The following is a 15,610-nucleotide window of genomic DNA, read 5'->3' on the forward strand; positions in this document are numbered from 1 at the left end:
TAACAACAAAATACTAAAAACAGAATTAAATATTTAAGTGGGGCTCCCATACAACAAACGTGATTTTTTGCCGTTTTTTGCGTAATGGTACGGAACCCTTCGTGCGCGAGTCTGACTCGCACTTGGCCGGTTTTTAGGGTTCCGTACCCAAAGGGTAAAAACGGGACCATATTACAAAGACTCCTCTGGCCCTCTGTCCGTCTGTCCGACTGTCCGACTGTCCTTCTGTCCGTCTGTCCGTCTGTCTGTCACCAGGCTGTATCTCATCAACCGTGATAGCTAGACAGTTGAAATTTTCACAGATGATGTATATCTGTTGCCGCTATAAAAACAAATACTGACAAGTACGGAACCCTCGGTGGGCGAGTCCGACTCGCACTTGGCCGGTTATTTATTCTTTATTCTCAGTAACGTACGTCTCAGTACGTCTCCCCGGCTTTTCAACCTGTACATCAATGGTCTGATAGAGGAGTTGGGCGGCACCAATGTCGGCTGTTCGGTTGATGGAGTTTGTTTTAACAACATCAGCTATGCAGACGACATGGTGCTGCTCACGCCATCTCTCGGCGCATTGCAAAACTTGCTCGGTGTCTGTGAGAGGTATGCAGTGGACCATGGGCTCAGATACAATGCTAAGAAGAGTGAATTCCTAATCTTTAAGGCAGGTGCTAAGACGTACGAGGTTGTGCCACCAATTGCTCTATGTGGCACTCATTTGAACCGAGTGAAGCATTTTAAGTATCTGGGCCACTGGGTCACTGAGGACCTCTCGGACAATATGGACATAGAGAGGGAGAGGAGGGCGTTGTCCGTTCGCTGCAACATGTTGGCTCGGAGATTTGCAAAGTGTACTAGAGAAGTAAAGCTAACGCTATTTAGGGCATACTGCCAGTGCTTTTACACCTGCAATCTCTGGGTCAATTATGCCCAGAGGACGTACAGCGCACTCCGTGTGCAATATAATAACGCATTTAGAGCGTTGCTGGGGCTGCATCCGAGGTGCAGTGCTTCGGGCATGTTTACGGAGGCGGGAATTGATGGCTTTCATGCGATCATGAGGAAGCGCTGCGCCTCATTGTTAGAAAGGATGCGCGGGAGCCCTAGCAGCCTTCTAAAGGTGTTTGCCGATAGGTGGGATTCACCCATGCAAAAACGATGGATCGGACTTCACTCGACGTTTGTAAATTTTAATTGGTAAATTTAAATTTTAATTGGTAAACTTTAAATTTAATTTGGGATTGACATGTTTTATTATTATTGTTTTTTACTTCTATTTTTATTATTTTAATCCATGATTCTATTAACTGATTTTATTTTTACCTATGTCTGACGTACCTAATTTTGCAATGCTAATTTTAATTTTGAATTTTAGAATTGTCCAAATTAAAATATTATTAAGTAATACTAACTCATTTTAGTTGTAGTATCTTAGTTTTTTAGTATTTAGTATTAACAATTTTAGTTTTAATTTTTAGTTAAGAACTTACTAACAATGCTATGGACCTATGAGTTGTCTGAAAATAAACGAATTTTATTTATTTTTTTTATTTATAGTAATGCTGGTGCAGTCTAAATGTAAAAAGAACCTTAATGCAGCTGCGGTCGCAATGCGAACGCAACCTTAAAACACATTGTACTTACACTGTTTTTTATTTACAAAATTTGGAAAACGGATTATATCGCGTAAGTATATTGAATTTATAATACATCCCGACGTTTCGAACCCTTTACAGCGTTCGTGGTCAAATGTATGTACAATGTACAGTTACATGAAATGAATGTGCCATTTTCAACCAAAAGGGTACTTATTGTCGCTTGTTAGTAAGGCGCTATTTCCATATATCTTCAATTAGAAATCAACCTTATCGACAAGCGACAACGTGGTACCTTTTGGTTGGAATTGTCACAAATGATTTCAAATTAACCTTGAACTCTCGCTTAATGAGTCCTGCTCGAGCTTGTCCAGTTTTTAATTAATGCGAAACCCTGAAGTCATTATAACCTTAATGGCCCTACAGTAAATTGGTTATTTCCGTCGTAAATAATAAATAAAATAAAATAAAATAAAAAGCCTTTTTATTTCTTGCATACAAAAAAGAGAACAATAATGTTGTTTATAAGTGTAAGGAGTTGGTTGTTAGTAGTTAGTTTTTTACATATTTTGTGTTTTTTTTACCTATCTTAATTTCTAGAATGTTAGTATTTTTAGTATTTATAATTTCATATTAAGATTATTAAGTTTATTTATTTGTTGTTATTTTTTTAATCTTCTGCAAGAACCCCAGGTTGGGTGAAGGCCTCCTCCAAAGACGCCCAAATAGTTCGGTCTTGTGTATGAAATTTTTGTGTTCTTCTATTGACATTCCGCCTCTTCTCACTTCCGATATACCTATTACATTGTACTTGATTTCTTTTATTGATTCTTCTAATTCAATTCAGCGGTCATATGACGTAAATATGTCACGTAAATTATAGAACATTTCATCAGAGCCCCTAAATTCGATAGCGTGACGAGCGTTCGCGTTTGCGTGTCTATTTTTGTATAGGATTTTGAGCAGCGCACCAAGCGGGATGTTTTATTAGGATACTCGCCTGTCAACTGAGCTACCTAGACCTAACTGATGTCAACGATATTTCCACCATATTCTTCATATACGCCTTAGGGATATTATTTTATTATTAACATAATTAATGTCATTACCGGGTCTAACGTGATTAAATTAACGCGAAAGTTTAATGTGTCATATTATTATGTTCGTGAAAATAGAACGCGAAAAAAAAAAGTATTTTTATGATTTTTTATATAACATTGCTGGCTTAGGCCAACACGCGCATGTCGCTTTACCAATGCCGTGCATTAAACGTTTAAGTTATTCTTCATTTTAAATTTGAACATATATAAATACAATATATTTATTTTCCAAATTGTCATGACATGAAACCTTAGTAATAAAACTGAAATTAACTATAGAATATGTAAATACAACAGCTTATTAGAGCAAACCACTTCACACTAGGTCGAGCCTGTGTCGTGAGGACTTTGGGGCATTAAAGAAGAAAGTAAGAAAGAAAGAAATAAAGAAAGAAAGAAAGAAAGAATGAAAGACAGAAAGAAAGAAAATATATTTATTTAACATCATAAACATTGGACAATACTTTGAGAAACACACAACACAAATTAGATGCTAAACAGGATCCCCACATAAGATTTACCAACTAGATGCGTAGGATACTGATCTGATAATTAGTAATATAATATTTCTACTATAATTAATGCGTGCGTACTTTCCCGGTTTCTATTTGTACTACCTAATGTAATGTACCTACTAAATTTAATTACTTAGTACGTCTAGGGTTTCAGACAGCTTAATACCACTCATCTTAGATTAAATCCTACAGACCTCTTAAGTGTGCCCACGCACGCTAAAATAACAAAGACTTGTACTAAATCTGTTTCACAGATCACCCCCCAGTGGGGCCCCCACTAGGAGATAAACAGGCATCGTAAACTTCGAGCGAAATCCATTGAAATGACGTACTTTGACTTGACTTGACTACGTAACAACCCTAGTACTTCAATGGATTTCGCTCGCAGTTTACGATGCCTGGAGATAAAATATTGAAGATAAAAAAATATATATTTCCTTAGTCACCTGTTGACCACGAACGCTGTAAAGAGTTCGAAACGTCGGGATGTATTATAAATTCAATATACGCGATATATTCCGTTTTCATTGTTTTATTTCAAAATATTGGAATTGGCGTTTAGTGGCAAATTTTTGAACTAGCAGTAAAGACTAATCAATGTGTAAACATGCCCATAAGTGAAGGCCAGCCACACTTAGCCCCCAGTCACACTTAGTCCCCAGCCACACTTAGCCCCCAGTCACACTTAGTCCCCAGTCACACTTAGCCCCCAGACACTTATCCGTATTATTTATTTAAACTTTATTGCATAAAATATTAACAACAATGTACAAATGGCGGACTTAATGCCAAATGGCATTCTCTACCAGTCAACCATAGGGCCAAACAGAAACATTTATAGGTACCTATATAATTGGTGCAAGGAGAAAAAGAAAAAAAAAAACAATGAATTTCGTTTAGAAAAGCAAACTATTATACTTATAAACTACATATATTATATAAATACAAACATACATACACATTACACACTATAAATACAATAGACACATATGTATGGTTTGTCTCGGGGATGGTTGGGCTAGACACGCTCGAATTAAGGCGGAAGTTGTTGCTCCTGGTGCACTATCTCTCAATCGTTCATCACCAAGTTGATAGCCCAGAGGTGTTAGAGAGGATAGGGTTGTTAGTGCCTAGGAGGGTACCGCGGGATGTAGACGGGGCGGTCGCACCGCGTCGCCGGCCGTGTGTGTTGCTGCGGCCGGCCGCTCGCACGTGTTACGCGAGGCACGCACCTACCACGCGTGCTTTATCATTGCCCCATTTAATGCTCACTCAGTATGTAGACGCTGACATGTTCGCCGATCGTTTAGCACATTTGTGCAGAACTGCTAGGCAATTTTTGATTTTTTATAATTTTAATTGACTGTCATGACATTTTATTTTATATGTTGTATATTTTATTGACATTGTTTAATATTATACCCGATTTTTTTTTGTTTCCTAGCGTGTAAGTAAATTGGAAATTAGAATTTGTTTTGACATTTTTATGCGCATGTTTTTATAAGTATTTATGTTGAGGTTAGTTTTAATTAGTTTCCATGTTCCTACTCATATCTGTACTCCTAGCATGTAAGTGAATTGGTTTTAAACTGTAAGTCGCCGCCCGCCTCGTCGCTCGTTGCGCACGCGCTGATGGGGCGGGGGCGGGGGCAGTGCACGACGTACAACCGCCGCGGACACTCGTGCCTGAGGATGGATTCCCAAAGAATCCGAAACATTTCGCCAAAAGCGACTAAAAATAATAGTGAGTAAAAACCGTACTGATAAATAGCTCAAACTATCCCCATACCAAGTTTCATCTAAATCGGTTCAGCGGTTATTGATTCCCCATACAACTTTCCACCCCTCTTTTCACCCCAGGAGGGCTGAGTTCTGGGATAAAAAGCATCTTATGTCCTTCCCTGGGGCTCAAACTATATATATATATACCAAATTTCAACTAGATCGGTTCAGCGGTTTAAGCGTGAAGCGCGATTTTTAGGGTTCCGTACCCAAAGGGTAAAAACGGGACCCTGTTACTAAGACTCTGCTGTCCGTCTGTTCGTCTGTCAGTCACCAGGCTGTATCTCATGAACCGTGATAGCTAGACAGAGGAAATTTTCACAGATGATGTATTTCTGTTGCCGCTATAACAAGAGATACTAAAAACAGAATAAAATGAATAATTAAGTGGGGCTCCGATACAAATGTGATTTTTTGCCGTTTTTTGCGTAATGGTACGGAACCCGTCGTGCGCGAGTCCGTCTCGCACTTGGTCGGTTTTTATTTGGAACATTTGGTAAAACTTCGGTTAAAACGATCGACCGAACCTGAAATGCAAAATATTACGAACACAAACAGAACATGATTGAAAAAGTTATTCGGTCAAATTGGTACGAGTAAATACACATTTGTTTGTATACTAAACAATACTTGGTAACAAACACTATTAGATTCCGTACCCAAAGGGTAAAAACGGGACCCTATTACTAAGACTCCGCTGTCCTGTAAGGTTCTATCCCAAGATCGAAAGAATTATTTAAAATGTATGTTTGTTTTAACCGATTAGAATTCATATTAACCTGACTAATTTTGTTGTAAAGATATGACAGTTTGATTTGGACCTAAAAAGAAACAACTGTCATTGATCTGACGTTTAAGCTGTCAAAAGTCAGTTCCTTTTGGCGGTATTTTGATGTGACAGTGACAGAACGGAGAGAGATAGATTGTTAGAATTGTTTTGATGATTAACATTAGATTCACATTGTACTGTTGATAAAAATAAACGATTGTTTGTTTTAAAGTGTTCAGGTGTCTTAATTAGTGATACCCAGTGTCATAATTCAGTAAGTGGGACTTGTTTTTGAACGCAATGCCGCCTTTTCGTTCACGCTCACCATCCTCTTCAAAGAAAGTGAAACGTAAACATAAAAGCAAACGGAGCCACCGCCGTACAAACAAGAATGGAACACGTGCGGTACGAGTAGGTGCTGATAATTGCAAACGATCTCCTACGAAGAGGCTAGCTACGCCAAAGAGACGTGACCACACTCGTAGTCGATCAAAGCACGGCAATCGGAAACACAGAGAAAGTAGGCAGAGTCTTTCACAATCACCGGTTCGAACATATGAAGCGAGAAAGAAACGTCGGCAAGCGTCGCTTAGTAGCGAGGGCACCCCGACACTCCACCGCGCGCGTAGTAGAGAACCACGGCGAGATAATGAAGGCCAACGGCGGCGCATGAGGCAGTCACGACGAGATGACAGCTCGGAGCACAGGCGGAGTAGTAGCAGGGAAACGCGGCAAGATGTTAGCTTATACGACCAAAAGCGGCACAGCAGGGACCCGCGTCGCAATAGTAGTCCAGTGTATGAGAGGCGGCGTAGCAGAGAGCCGCAACGAGATGACAGTCTACATCAGGAGCAGCGGCGCAGTAGGGAGAGACATCGAGGTGGTAAAACTAATCATAGGCAACGCAGTCCAGAGCCACAGAGAGCGGCAAGTTCTCCGCAGCCGGAGCCGCTGCCAGGACAATCAGCTGTAACAAGGTCATGTGAAACTTTTTATACTAGTAAAGATTTGCATGAAATTATTAAGACTATTGGGTCATCTAAAAAGCCAACTTTTCAAAACAATGTTGTACCAACTTTTGACCCGTCACTACCAGGTCATCGTATTGATCTGTGGATAAGTAAAGTAAATCAGTGTGCATCTATCTATGGTTGGGACAATTTACAAACAATTCACTTTTCTCTACAAAAGTTAGCAGGCAATGCGAAAACCTGGTATGACAGCCTTCCAGCAATGTTGTCGACATGGAGTGAATGGCAGGAAAAACTACTTTCAGCTTTTCCATTTGAGCAAAATTATGGTAAATTATTAGATGATATGTTAAGGCGGAAATATAGGCTAGGAGAATCAGTTGAAAACTACTTTTATGAAAAAGTTTCTCTTCTCAATCAATGTCAGATATCTGGTAAAAACGCAGTTGACTGCATTATATATGGCTTAACAGATAGAACTTTGAGAACTGCAGCCCAGTCTTTACGCTGCAAAGACCCAGATCAGCTATTAGAATTTTTAGCAAGTAGTAAAGACTTTTATGCCAACCCAGTAAAAATAAGTGATTTAAAGACAAAGCTGAATAGTGACACTTTAACAAAAACATCTCAAATGTGTTTTAACTGCCGTGAAAGGGGCCATATTTCTTCTAACTGCCCCAAACCTATCATAAAATGTACAAAGTGTAACAGGGTGGGGCACAAAACAGAAAACTGTTATACTAAGGTTGCACAGGAAAAACCTAATTCTGTTAATGTAATATGTGACGGGGGTAGTGATAAAAAGTATTATAAAGAAATCAAGGTTAATAATAAGAATTATAATGCTTTTGTTGATCTTGGAAGCGCTGTTACCATAATTAGGTTGAGTGATGCAATATTATTAGGGAATCCGGTGCCAACCCCTACTAAGGCGATCAATGCTTATGGATACTCAACAGTTCCCGTTGCAGGTGCACTGGTGGTGGAAATTTCAATTGATGATGTTGTGGGCAGTGTTGAAGCATTAGTTGTTGAAGACAAGTACACAAATGCGCCGATATTGGTTGGGCAGGATTTTACTGAGCAAAATCATATAATTATTGTGAAAAATAATAAACAACTAAACTTTTATTCAATTAACAATGTATTACCTGCTCTAAGTAGTGAAAACACTGACTACAATATACGGTTAAAGGCAAGCGAAGATAAAAAGATAATTGGTCAATGTTTACTTAAGGTGTTTACCGAACCAAAATATGTGGGTAACCTGTACATTTCATCTGCGGCTATTGGTAGTATAGGTAGTGAAATTATTATACAAGAGGGCATTTACTCATTCGACAATGAGGGTGGAGGTTGTTTACCAGTGCTGCAGGGAGGTAGTATTCCAAGTTATTTAGAACAGGGTACTGTGGTAGCTCGAGCGAAACAGTATGTAGAGGCGCGAAGTTGCATGCGACTTACACAAAGTAATACAGTAATCCCTCTGAATACTAATGATATTAAAATTGAAACTACTTTAGATGAAGAACATAAGAGTCGCCTAGTAACGCTCCTCAATACATATAGGGATTGTTTTGCTATGAATTTGCTTGAACTGGGTTGTGTCAAGGATACAGAGATGAAAATTGAACTAAGCGATAAAAGACCAGTAGTTTATGCACCATATCGACTATCACACACCGAAAGGCAAGTGGTAAGAGATATGGTTGGTGAGTTGGTTGAAGCAGGCATTGTTCAAGAATCTGTATCCGACTATGCGAGCCCAGTTCTATTAGTAAAAAAGAAGAATGGAAAATATAGATTATGTGTAGATTACAGGGCTTTGAATAATAAGACCATTAAGGAGCGCTATCCAATGCCAATCATAGAGGACCAAATTAGTAGACTTACCGATAAGAAATATTTTACAGCCTTGGATCTTGCAAGCGGGTATTATCAGATCCCAATATCACTAGATTGCCGTCATCTTAGTGCGTTTGTTACCCCGGACGGTCAGTATGAATTTACTCGCATGCCGTTCGGGCTGGCTAATGCTCCCGCGGTATTCCAGCGAATGATTAATCGTGTGTTGGGACCTGTCAGGTTTAGTGATGCCATCACTTACATGGACGACGTACTCATTGCATCAACTACCATTGATGAAGGCCTTGATAAACTGAGCAACATACTAGAGATATTTAAGAATGCAGGGTTAACTCTTAACTTAGAGAAGTGTCTATTCTTATCCGATAAAATAGATTATCTAGGGTATGAGATCTCATCCCAGGGTGTACGTCCAGGCCAAAAGAAGATTCAATCGGTAATAGATTTTCCCCAGCCGAAGAACCAGCACCAAGTTCGGCAATTTTATGGGCTTGTAAGTTATTTCCGCAAATTTATAAAGAACTTCGCAAGCATAGCTCACCCTATTACATTATTGCTAAAGAAAAACACCCCATTTGCTTGGACAGAAAAGCAAGCGGAAGCTTTTACTATTTTAAAGGACAGATTAAGTGACAGACCAATATTGACAATTTATGACCCTAACGCAAAATTCACAGAAGTGCACACTGACGCGAGTAAGCATGGCCTTGCTGGAATTTTGATGCAAAAAAAAGACGATTCAGAACCCTTGCGTGTAGTCGCATATTACAGTCGCCAGACTGCACCTGAAGAAAAAAATTTCCATGCATACGAGTTAGAAACTTTAGCAGTAGTAGAGTCCCTAAAGAAATTTCGTGTGTATGTCCTTGGAACTCCTTTCAAAATTGTTACGGACTGTCGGGCTTTAAGAACAACGCTTGTTAAACGCGATCTTATTCCGAGAATTGCCCGGTGGTGGTTACAGCTGCAAGAGTTTCAATATGAGATCGAGTACCGACCTGGTACCCAGATGAACCACGTAGATGCTCTGAGTCGCAATATAGGCGCTCCTTTGTCAGTGGAAGATAGTGCTTCACGTAATGAGTTTTTTCCAAATGTAATGCACATAGAAGTAGATAACTGGTTACTGACGTTACAGCTGGGTGACGAAGAGTTGTGTCGCATTAGAAGGATTTTAAATACGAAAGACAGCGAAGAAGAAATAAAGTCAATTAAAAGTAATTACGTTATTAAAAATAATCAGCTCTATAGGTATGTTGATGACGATAAGAAGGAGTTGCGCTGGGTAGTACCTAAGGGAGCAAGGTGGCAGATATGCAAACTAAACCATGATGACATAGGGCATTTCGCTTTCGATAAGACATTCGATCGTATTAAAAAAACTTACTGGTTCCCACACATGAGGCATTTCATAAAAAAATATGTAAAAGCTTGCCTAAACTGTGCATACCATAATGACAATGCCCATGCTAAAGAGGGATATTTAAATCCAATAGAAAAGGTCACAAAACCCTTTCACACGTTGCATATCGACCACCTTGGTCCATTCGTAAGAAGCAAAAGTGGCAACGCGTATCTTTTGGTCATTGTCGATGCATTTACTAAATATGCGTTCGTAAAACCGGTCAGAGATACAAAAACCCGGAATGCAATTAAAATCCTCGATGACATATTTTATACATTTCGGATCCCAAATCGAATAATATGCGATAGAGGCAGTAGTTTTACATCGAACGGTTTCAAAGAGTTTTGCCAAAGCAAACAAATAAAGGTCGTCTATAATGCAGTAGCTTGTCCGAGGTCCAACGGTCAGGCGGAACGCTATAACAGGACGGTTCTCAAGGCGTTAAGTACTCAAAACCACGGATTAGACGAAAGGACTTGGGATTCCTCGGTTGGAATAATCCAATGGGGTATGAATAATACCTTGCAGAAATCAATTGGCAAGACTCCAGCTGAGGTTTTGTTTGGAACTACAATGAATTGTGAGATAAGCAGTCAATTCGACTCTATTTTAGATGTGACTCAATCGAATGATAATGTTGATGAGATTCGCGAAAAGGCTGCTGAAAATATTGAAAACAGTCAATTACGACAAAAGAAGTATTATGATAGTAGTCGAAAACCGGCAACTTCTTACAGTGAAGGCGACCTGGTAAAGATAACTAAAGTTAGTTATGACAATGATGGTAAGAGTAAAAAGTTGGTAGATAAGTACATAGGACCATTTAAAGTTATAAGAGTGTTAGGAAATGATCGTTACCAAGTATCTGACATAGAGGGTTTTAAAAGGAAGAATAAAAGAAAATATAAAACTACTATTTCCGCTGATAGAATGCAGCCATGGATACATCTGGCTGCATTAGACTTGCATAAGGAGTAATAATAATATATGAGTCAAGAAGAGTATTGTTGATATTTAAGAAACTTTTTGCTTGAATAATATTTAGGAGAAATATAATTTGTTATATTATAAATTACTTGTTACTTGATTGCACAAAAAAAAGGCATATTAAAGTTGCGATTATATGTTATAAGTTGATAATATGTTTGAGATAATAAGACTGAAAGAGTCCTTCCCTGAGGGCCTCTTTGCATAATATATGAGACTGATCTTTTAAAGTTGAATATCGTTAAAAGTAAAATAATAGCTGTTATTGTGATAAATGGTTTAAAATAATAGTTAGTAATAACAAGCAGAAGTCAACAGATGGTACAAATAGGCTATATGTTTATGCTACGGATACTGTGGCATGTTTAAGCTGCGGATACTGCAGCGTATGTATATTTGGGCTGCGGATACTGCAGCGCATATATATTAAGGCTGCGGATACTGCAGCGTATGTATATTTAGGCTGCGGATACTGCGGCATGATTGAGTTATAAACATTGTGAAACACTTCAAGCTGCGGATCCTGCGGCATGTTAGTGCTGCGGAAACTGCGGCATGCTAACGCTGCGGACACTGCGGCATGTTAGCTGCGCGGATACTGCGGTATAATAGCGCTGCGGATACTGCGGCATACATTTAAAATTGTTGAAAAAGGAAAACTGTAACCTGAAATTTTTGTACTTGTACCTTTAGCCAAGTGTAAGGTGGCGTGTGTGAGGACATCACACGCGTCAGGATGGACGAGTGTAAGGTTCTATCCCAAGATCGAAAGAATTATTTAAAATGTATGTTTGTTTTAACCGATTAGAATTCATATTAACCTGACTAATTTTGTTGTAAAGATATGACAGTTTGATTTGGACCTAAAAAGAAACAACTGTCATTGATCTGACGTTTAAGCTGTCAAAAGTCAGTTCCTTTTGGCGGTATTTTGATGTGACAGTGACAGAACGGAGAGAGATAGATTGTTAGAATTGTTTTGATGATTAACATTAGATTCACATTGTACTGTTGATAAAAATAAACGATTGTTTGTTTTAAAGTGTTCAGGTGTCTTAATTAGTGATACCCAGTGTCATAGTCCGTCTGTCTGCCTGTCACCAGGCTGTATCTCATGAACCGTGATAGCTAGACAGTAAATTTTCACAGATTATGTATTTCTGTTGCCGCTATAACTACAAATACTAAAAAGTACGGAACCCTCGGTGCACGAGTCCGACTCGCGCTTGGCCGGTTTTTTTTTTAACTTTTTAACCGGCCAGATGCATATCGGGTCATGCTTAGTGTAATACAGTGTTTCGTACAACGAGGGTGATTTTGTTATCTCTGATGACCGGTCTGGACTAGTGGGTAGTGACCCTGCCTGAGAAGCCGATGGTCCTGGGATCGAATCCCGGTAAGGGCATTTATTTGTGTGATGAGCACATATATTTGTTCCTGAGTCATAGATGTTTTCTATGTATTTAAGTATTTGTTTAAGTATTATATATATCGTTGTCTAAGTACCCACAACACAAGCCTTCTTGAGCTTACCGTGGGACTTAATCAATTTGTGTAAGAATGTCCCTATAATTATTTATTTATTATACTGAAAGAGCCCATCAACCTGCTCACTAGCGCTACTGCTAAATAATTGTGATTATTTAAATTTAACGATATATATTTAAAAAAGGGGGCCGCTATCTACTGTATTTTGTATTTAAGTACCTTTTGAATGTATCACACTAGTTTCTCTATGAACTCAAAACAAAAACGGCCGTTTTAACTTTGGACGCATAGATTGACGAATTCAGCAACGTAAAAACTATTATAATGTATTCACAAGTTACTTAAATAGAAAAGACAGTACAAGGAGACCCCATTTTTAGGGTTCCGTACCCAAAGGGTAAAAACGGGACCCTCTATTACTAAGACTCCGCTGTCTGTCTGTCTGTCCGTCTGTCACCAGGCTGTATCTCACGAACCGTTGAAATTTTCACAGATGATGTATTACTGTTGCCGCTATAACAACAAATATTAAAAAGTACGGAACCCCCGGTGTGCGAGTCCGACTCGCACTTGGCCGGTTTTTTTTAAAGCCTAAATTTAATCTAGGTATTACCCAAATGAACCTAACAGCAGCTTGGAGCTAATAGGCGGTAAATTCTGATTGGAAAAGTTAGGATTCGATTAGAGAGGGTTTCCTAAATTGCTTATTCCTAACTGCCCGTAAACAATATGGAAATGTTCACAGGTTTCCTACTGAATATGAGTGAAACGGTACAATTGCTAGTACCTATATAATGAGTTACCAAAATGTAATAATTACGTACACTTTAAGAGAAGCCCAGAATATAATGGAATAAAAATATACAATGCTTTAAATAACGACATCACAGAATGCAGTAATTTAGATAAATTTAAACAGAATTTAAAATCATTTTTAATCAGTAGACCTTTCTATTCCTTAACGGAATTTTTCGAAAAAATATACGAATGAATATAATAATTGATCGTCATGGCTGTTTCATTTATTTTAATTGTAATTTTGAACTTTTTATTATTTATATGTTTCACAATGTGTCGATTATTAATGTATAATATATAATATATTAATTTGTGATTTGTAATAAGTTTAAATGTATACCTATTAGTTAGCTAAGAAGATAGGCTAATTATAATTTTAGTGTAAGATTAATATTTTGCATGCCTATTGTGGCGTAATATGCACTAATGAATTTGTACCACACTGACATGACCAATATTGTATCTGTGTATATTAGCAAAATAAATAAATTGAAATTAAATTGAAATAATAGAAATAAACAATTTACGAACTATAATAACTACAAAAATCTGATTAGAGCTCAAAACCGACGTTTTTTTTTATATTGAAAATTTAACAAGAATTACAAATTCATAAGTACCTTAATCTAATGTTCGCCAAATTGTGAAACAGTTTGTTGGCGATGCGCTCTAAAATTTTCTTAAACTAAATAGGTACACTGAAGTGCAAGTCGGACTCGTCCCCATGAATTTAAAACCTACTTTTATTCCATCGTAGTTCAAAATTCAATTTAATTTTTCCTCTTCAAATGACACCGGGACATAGTTGGCTAGAGTAAGACCAAGGAAAGTCTGCAGAGATTTTGATAGCACACGCAGTGCCAGTGTTATTTATACGTCATAATTTCATAGAAGTTTGACGTTTAAAATATCACCTGCACTGCGTGTGCTTTCACAATATCTGCAGACTTTTCTAGGTCTCTCTATAAATATTCCGTTGAAACTCGCCCCCCACCCGCGCCTGACTCGTGACTGGCGCGGACACTCGTGCCTGAGGAAGGATTCCCGAAGAATCCGAAACATGTGTCCGACTAAAAATAATAGTGAGTGAAACCGTACTGATCTAAATATTTTGAATATTATCCAGAGGCCGTGAGTTCAAGTCTCACCCAAGGCAGTAATTTTTCCACTTTTAAATTTATTCTAAGCTTAATAGCATCGATCGCAGACGTTTCTGCTTGTTAAAAATTAATTTATTTTGAATATTCCGTTGTTTGTGATAAATCATAATAATTCGCAAAAGCAACAAGTGATCAACACAATCTGGTAAAGCGTGTACACATTAATTTAGAGCAGCGACAAATTGTTGTTGCGAAGTTTTAATAACTTTCAATGATTGTCTGTGAGGACCGGGAACAACTTGTAAAGATTAAATTATGGTTGGCTGGCGACTTGATAAATATCAGTTTCGTGAAAGCTTTTGAAGGTCATGAAACTCATGAAAAACGGTCAGATAGAGTTTTATAACATTTAAAATTTTCACGTTTTGTCAAATTAAATCATATTTACAATCGGGTCTATCGCAAATTTATTTTGTTACCTTTATTTACCGATGTTTCGACTTTCGACACACCAACTCGACCCGAGCTCGAGCCGAGTCGAGTCGAGTTCGGTTCGAGTTATCGGCAACTTGGGGACCAGTGATCCAGAAGTTAAAGCCAAGGGATCTATCTTCAGATGTGTGCGCGGATGTTGTGAGTGTTGTGTGTCGGACTATTGACAATAATTAACATTTATGTGTAGTGGGTGGTTTGAAAATGTGATGTCTACCCCAAACTTTTATTACACTTTTCGTGGGGTAGTCACACAAATCTCTGTTTGACATTTTGCTCGGACATCAGTTAGCCGCGACCAAGACCAGTGAAATCTGTGTCGAAACGTCGGTAAATAAAAATAACAAAATAAATTCGCGATAGACCCGATCGTAAATGAGATAGAGTTTTCACTGAAAGAAATGTTTCCATAGCACTGCAGTTACAAAATAATATGTTATTACCACTTGCACAACAATTAGCTCCATGCATGATTTTTTTTAAATTTTTGTAATCATAATTTATATCGTTTGAATACCGGAAAAAAATAAAAACACTTTTGTAAACCTTCACTTTTAAAAAAAATATTTAAAATGTTGAAAAATGTTGAGCGGTTGAAATGCTCATAATTTTTGACGCGAATTTAACTGTCACACGTTGGACGGCCCAAGTGACGTTTGCTACTAATGACACTGACATGAACTATAATCTGTCGAACGCGTGACGTCACGTGACGTTTCGCGCGTTTCGCTCACTTTTCGCGGGC

The 15,610-nt window shown here is 38.2% G+C and overlaps 1 protein-coding gene across 1 annotated transcript; it reads left to right on the forward strand.

Annotated features, from left to right (window-relative positions):
* The first annotated feature begins 541 nt into the window (after window positions 1–541).
* LOC134751293 (uncharacterized) lies at window positions 542–1,198 on the forward strand. Its single transcript, XM_063686678.1, has one exon. The coding sequence runs from the start codon at window positions 542–544 to the stop codon at window positions 1,196–1,198; it is 657 nt and encodes a 218-aa protein (XP_063542748.1).
* Window positions 1,199–15,610: the final 14,412 nt, after the last annotated feature.

Source organism: Cydia strobilella, chromosome 21 (genome assembly GCF_947568885.1).
Source record: "Cydia strobilella chromosome 21, ilCydStro3.1, whole genome shotgun sequence".
In the NCBI taxonomy this organism is placed as follows: domain Eukaryota; kingdom Metazoa; phylum Arthropoda; class Insecta; order Lepidoptera; family Tortricidae; genus Cydia; species Cydia strobilella.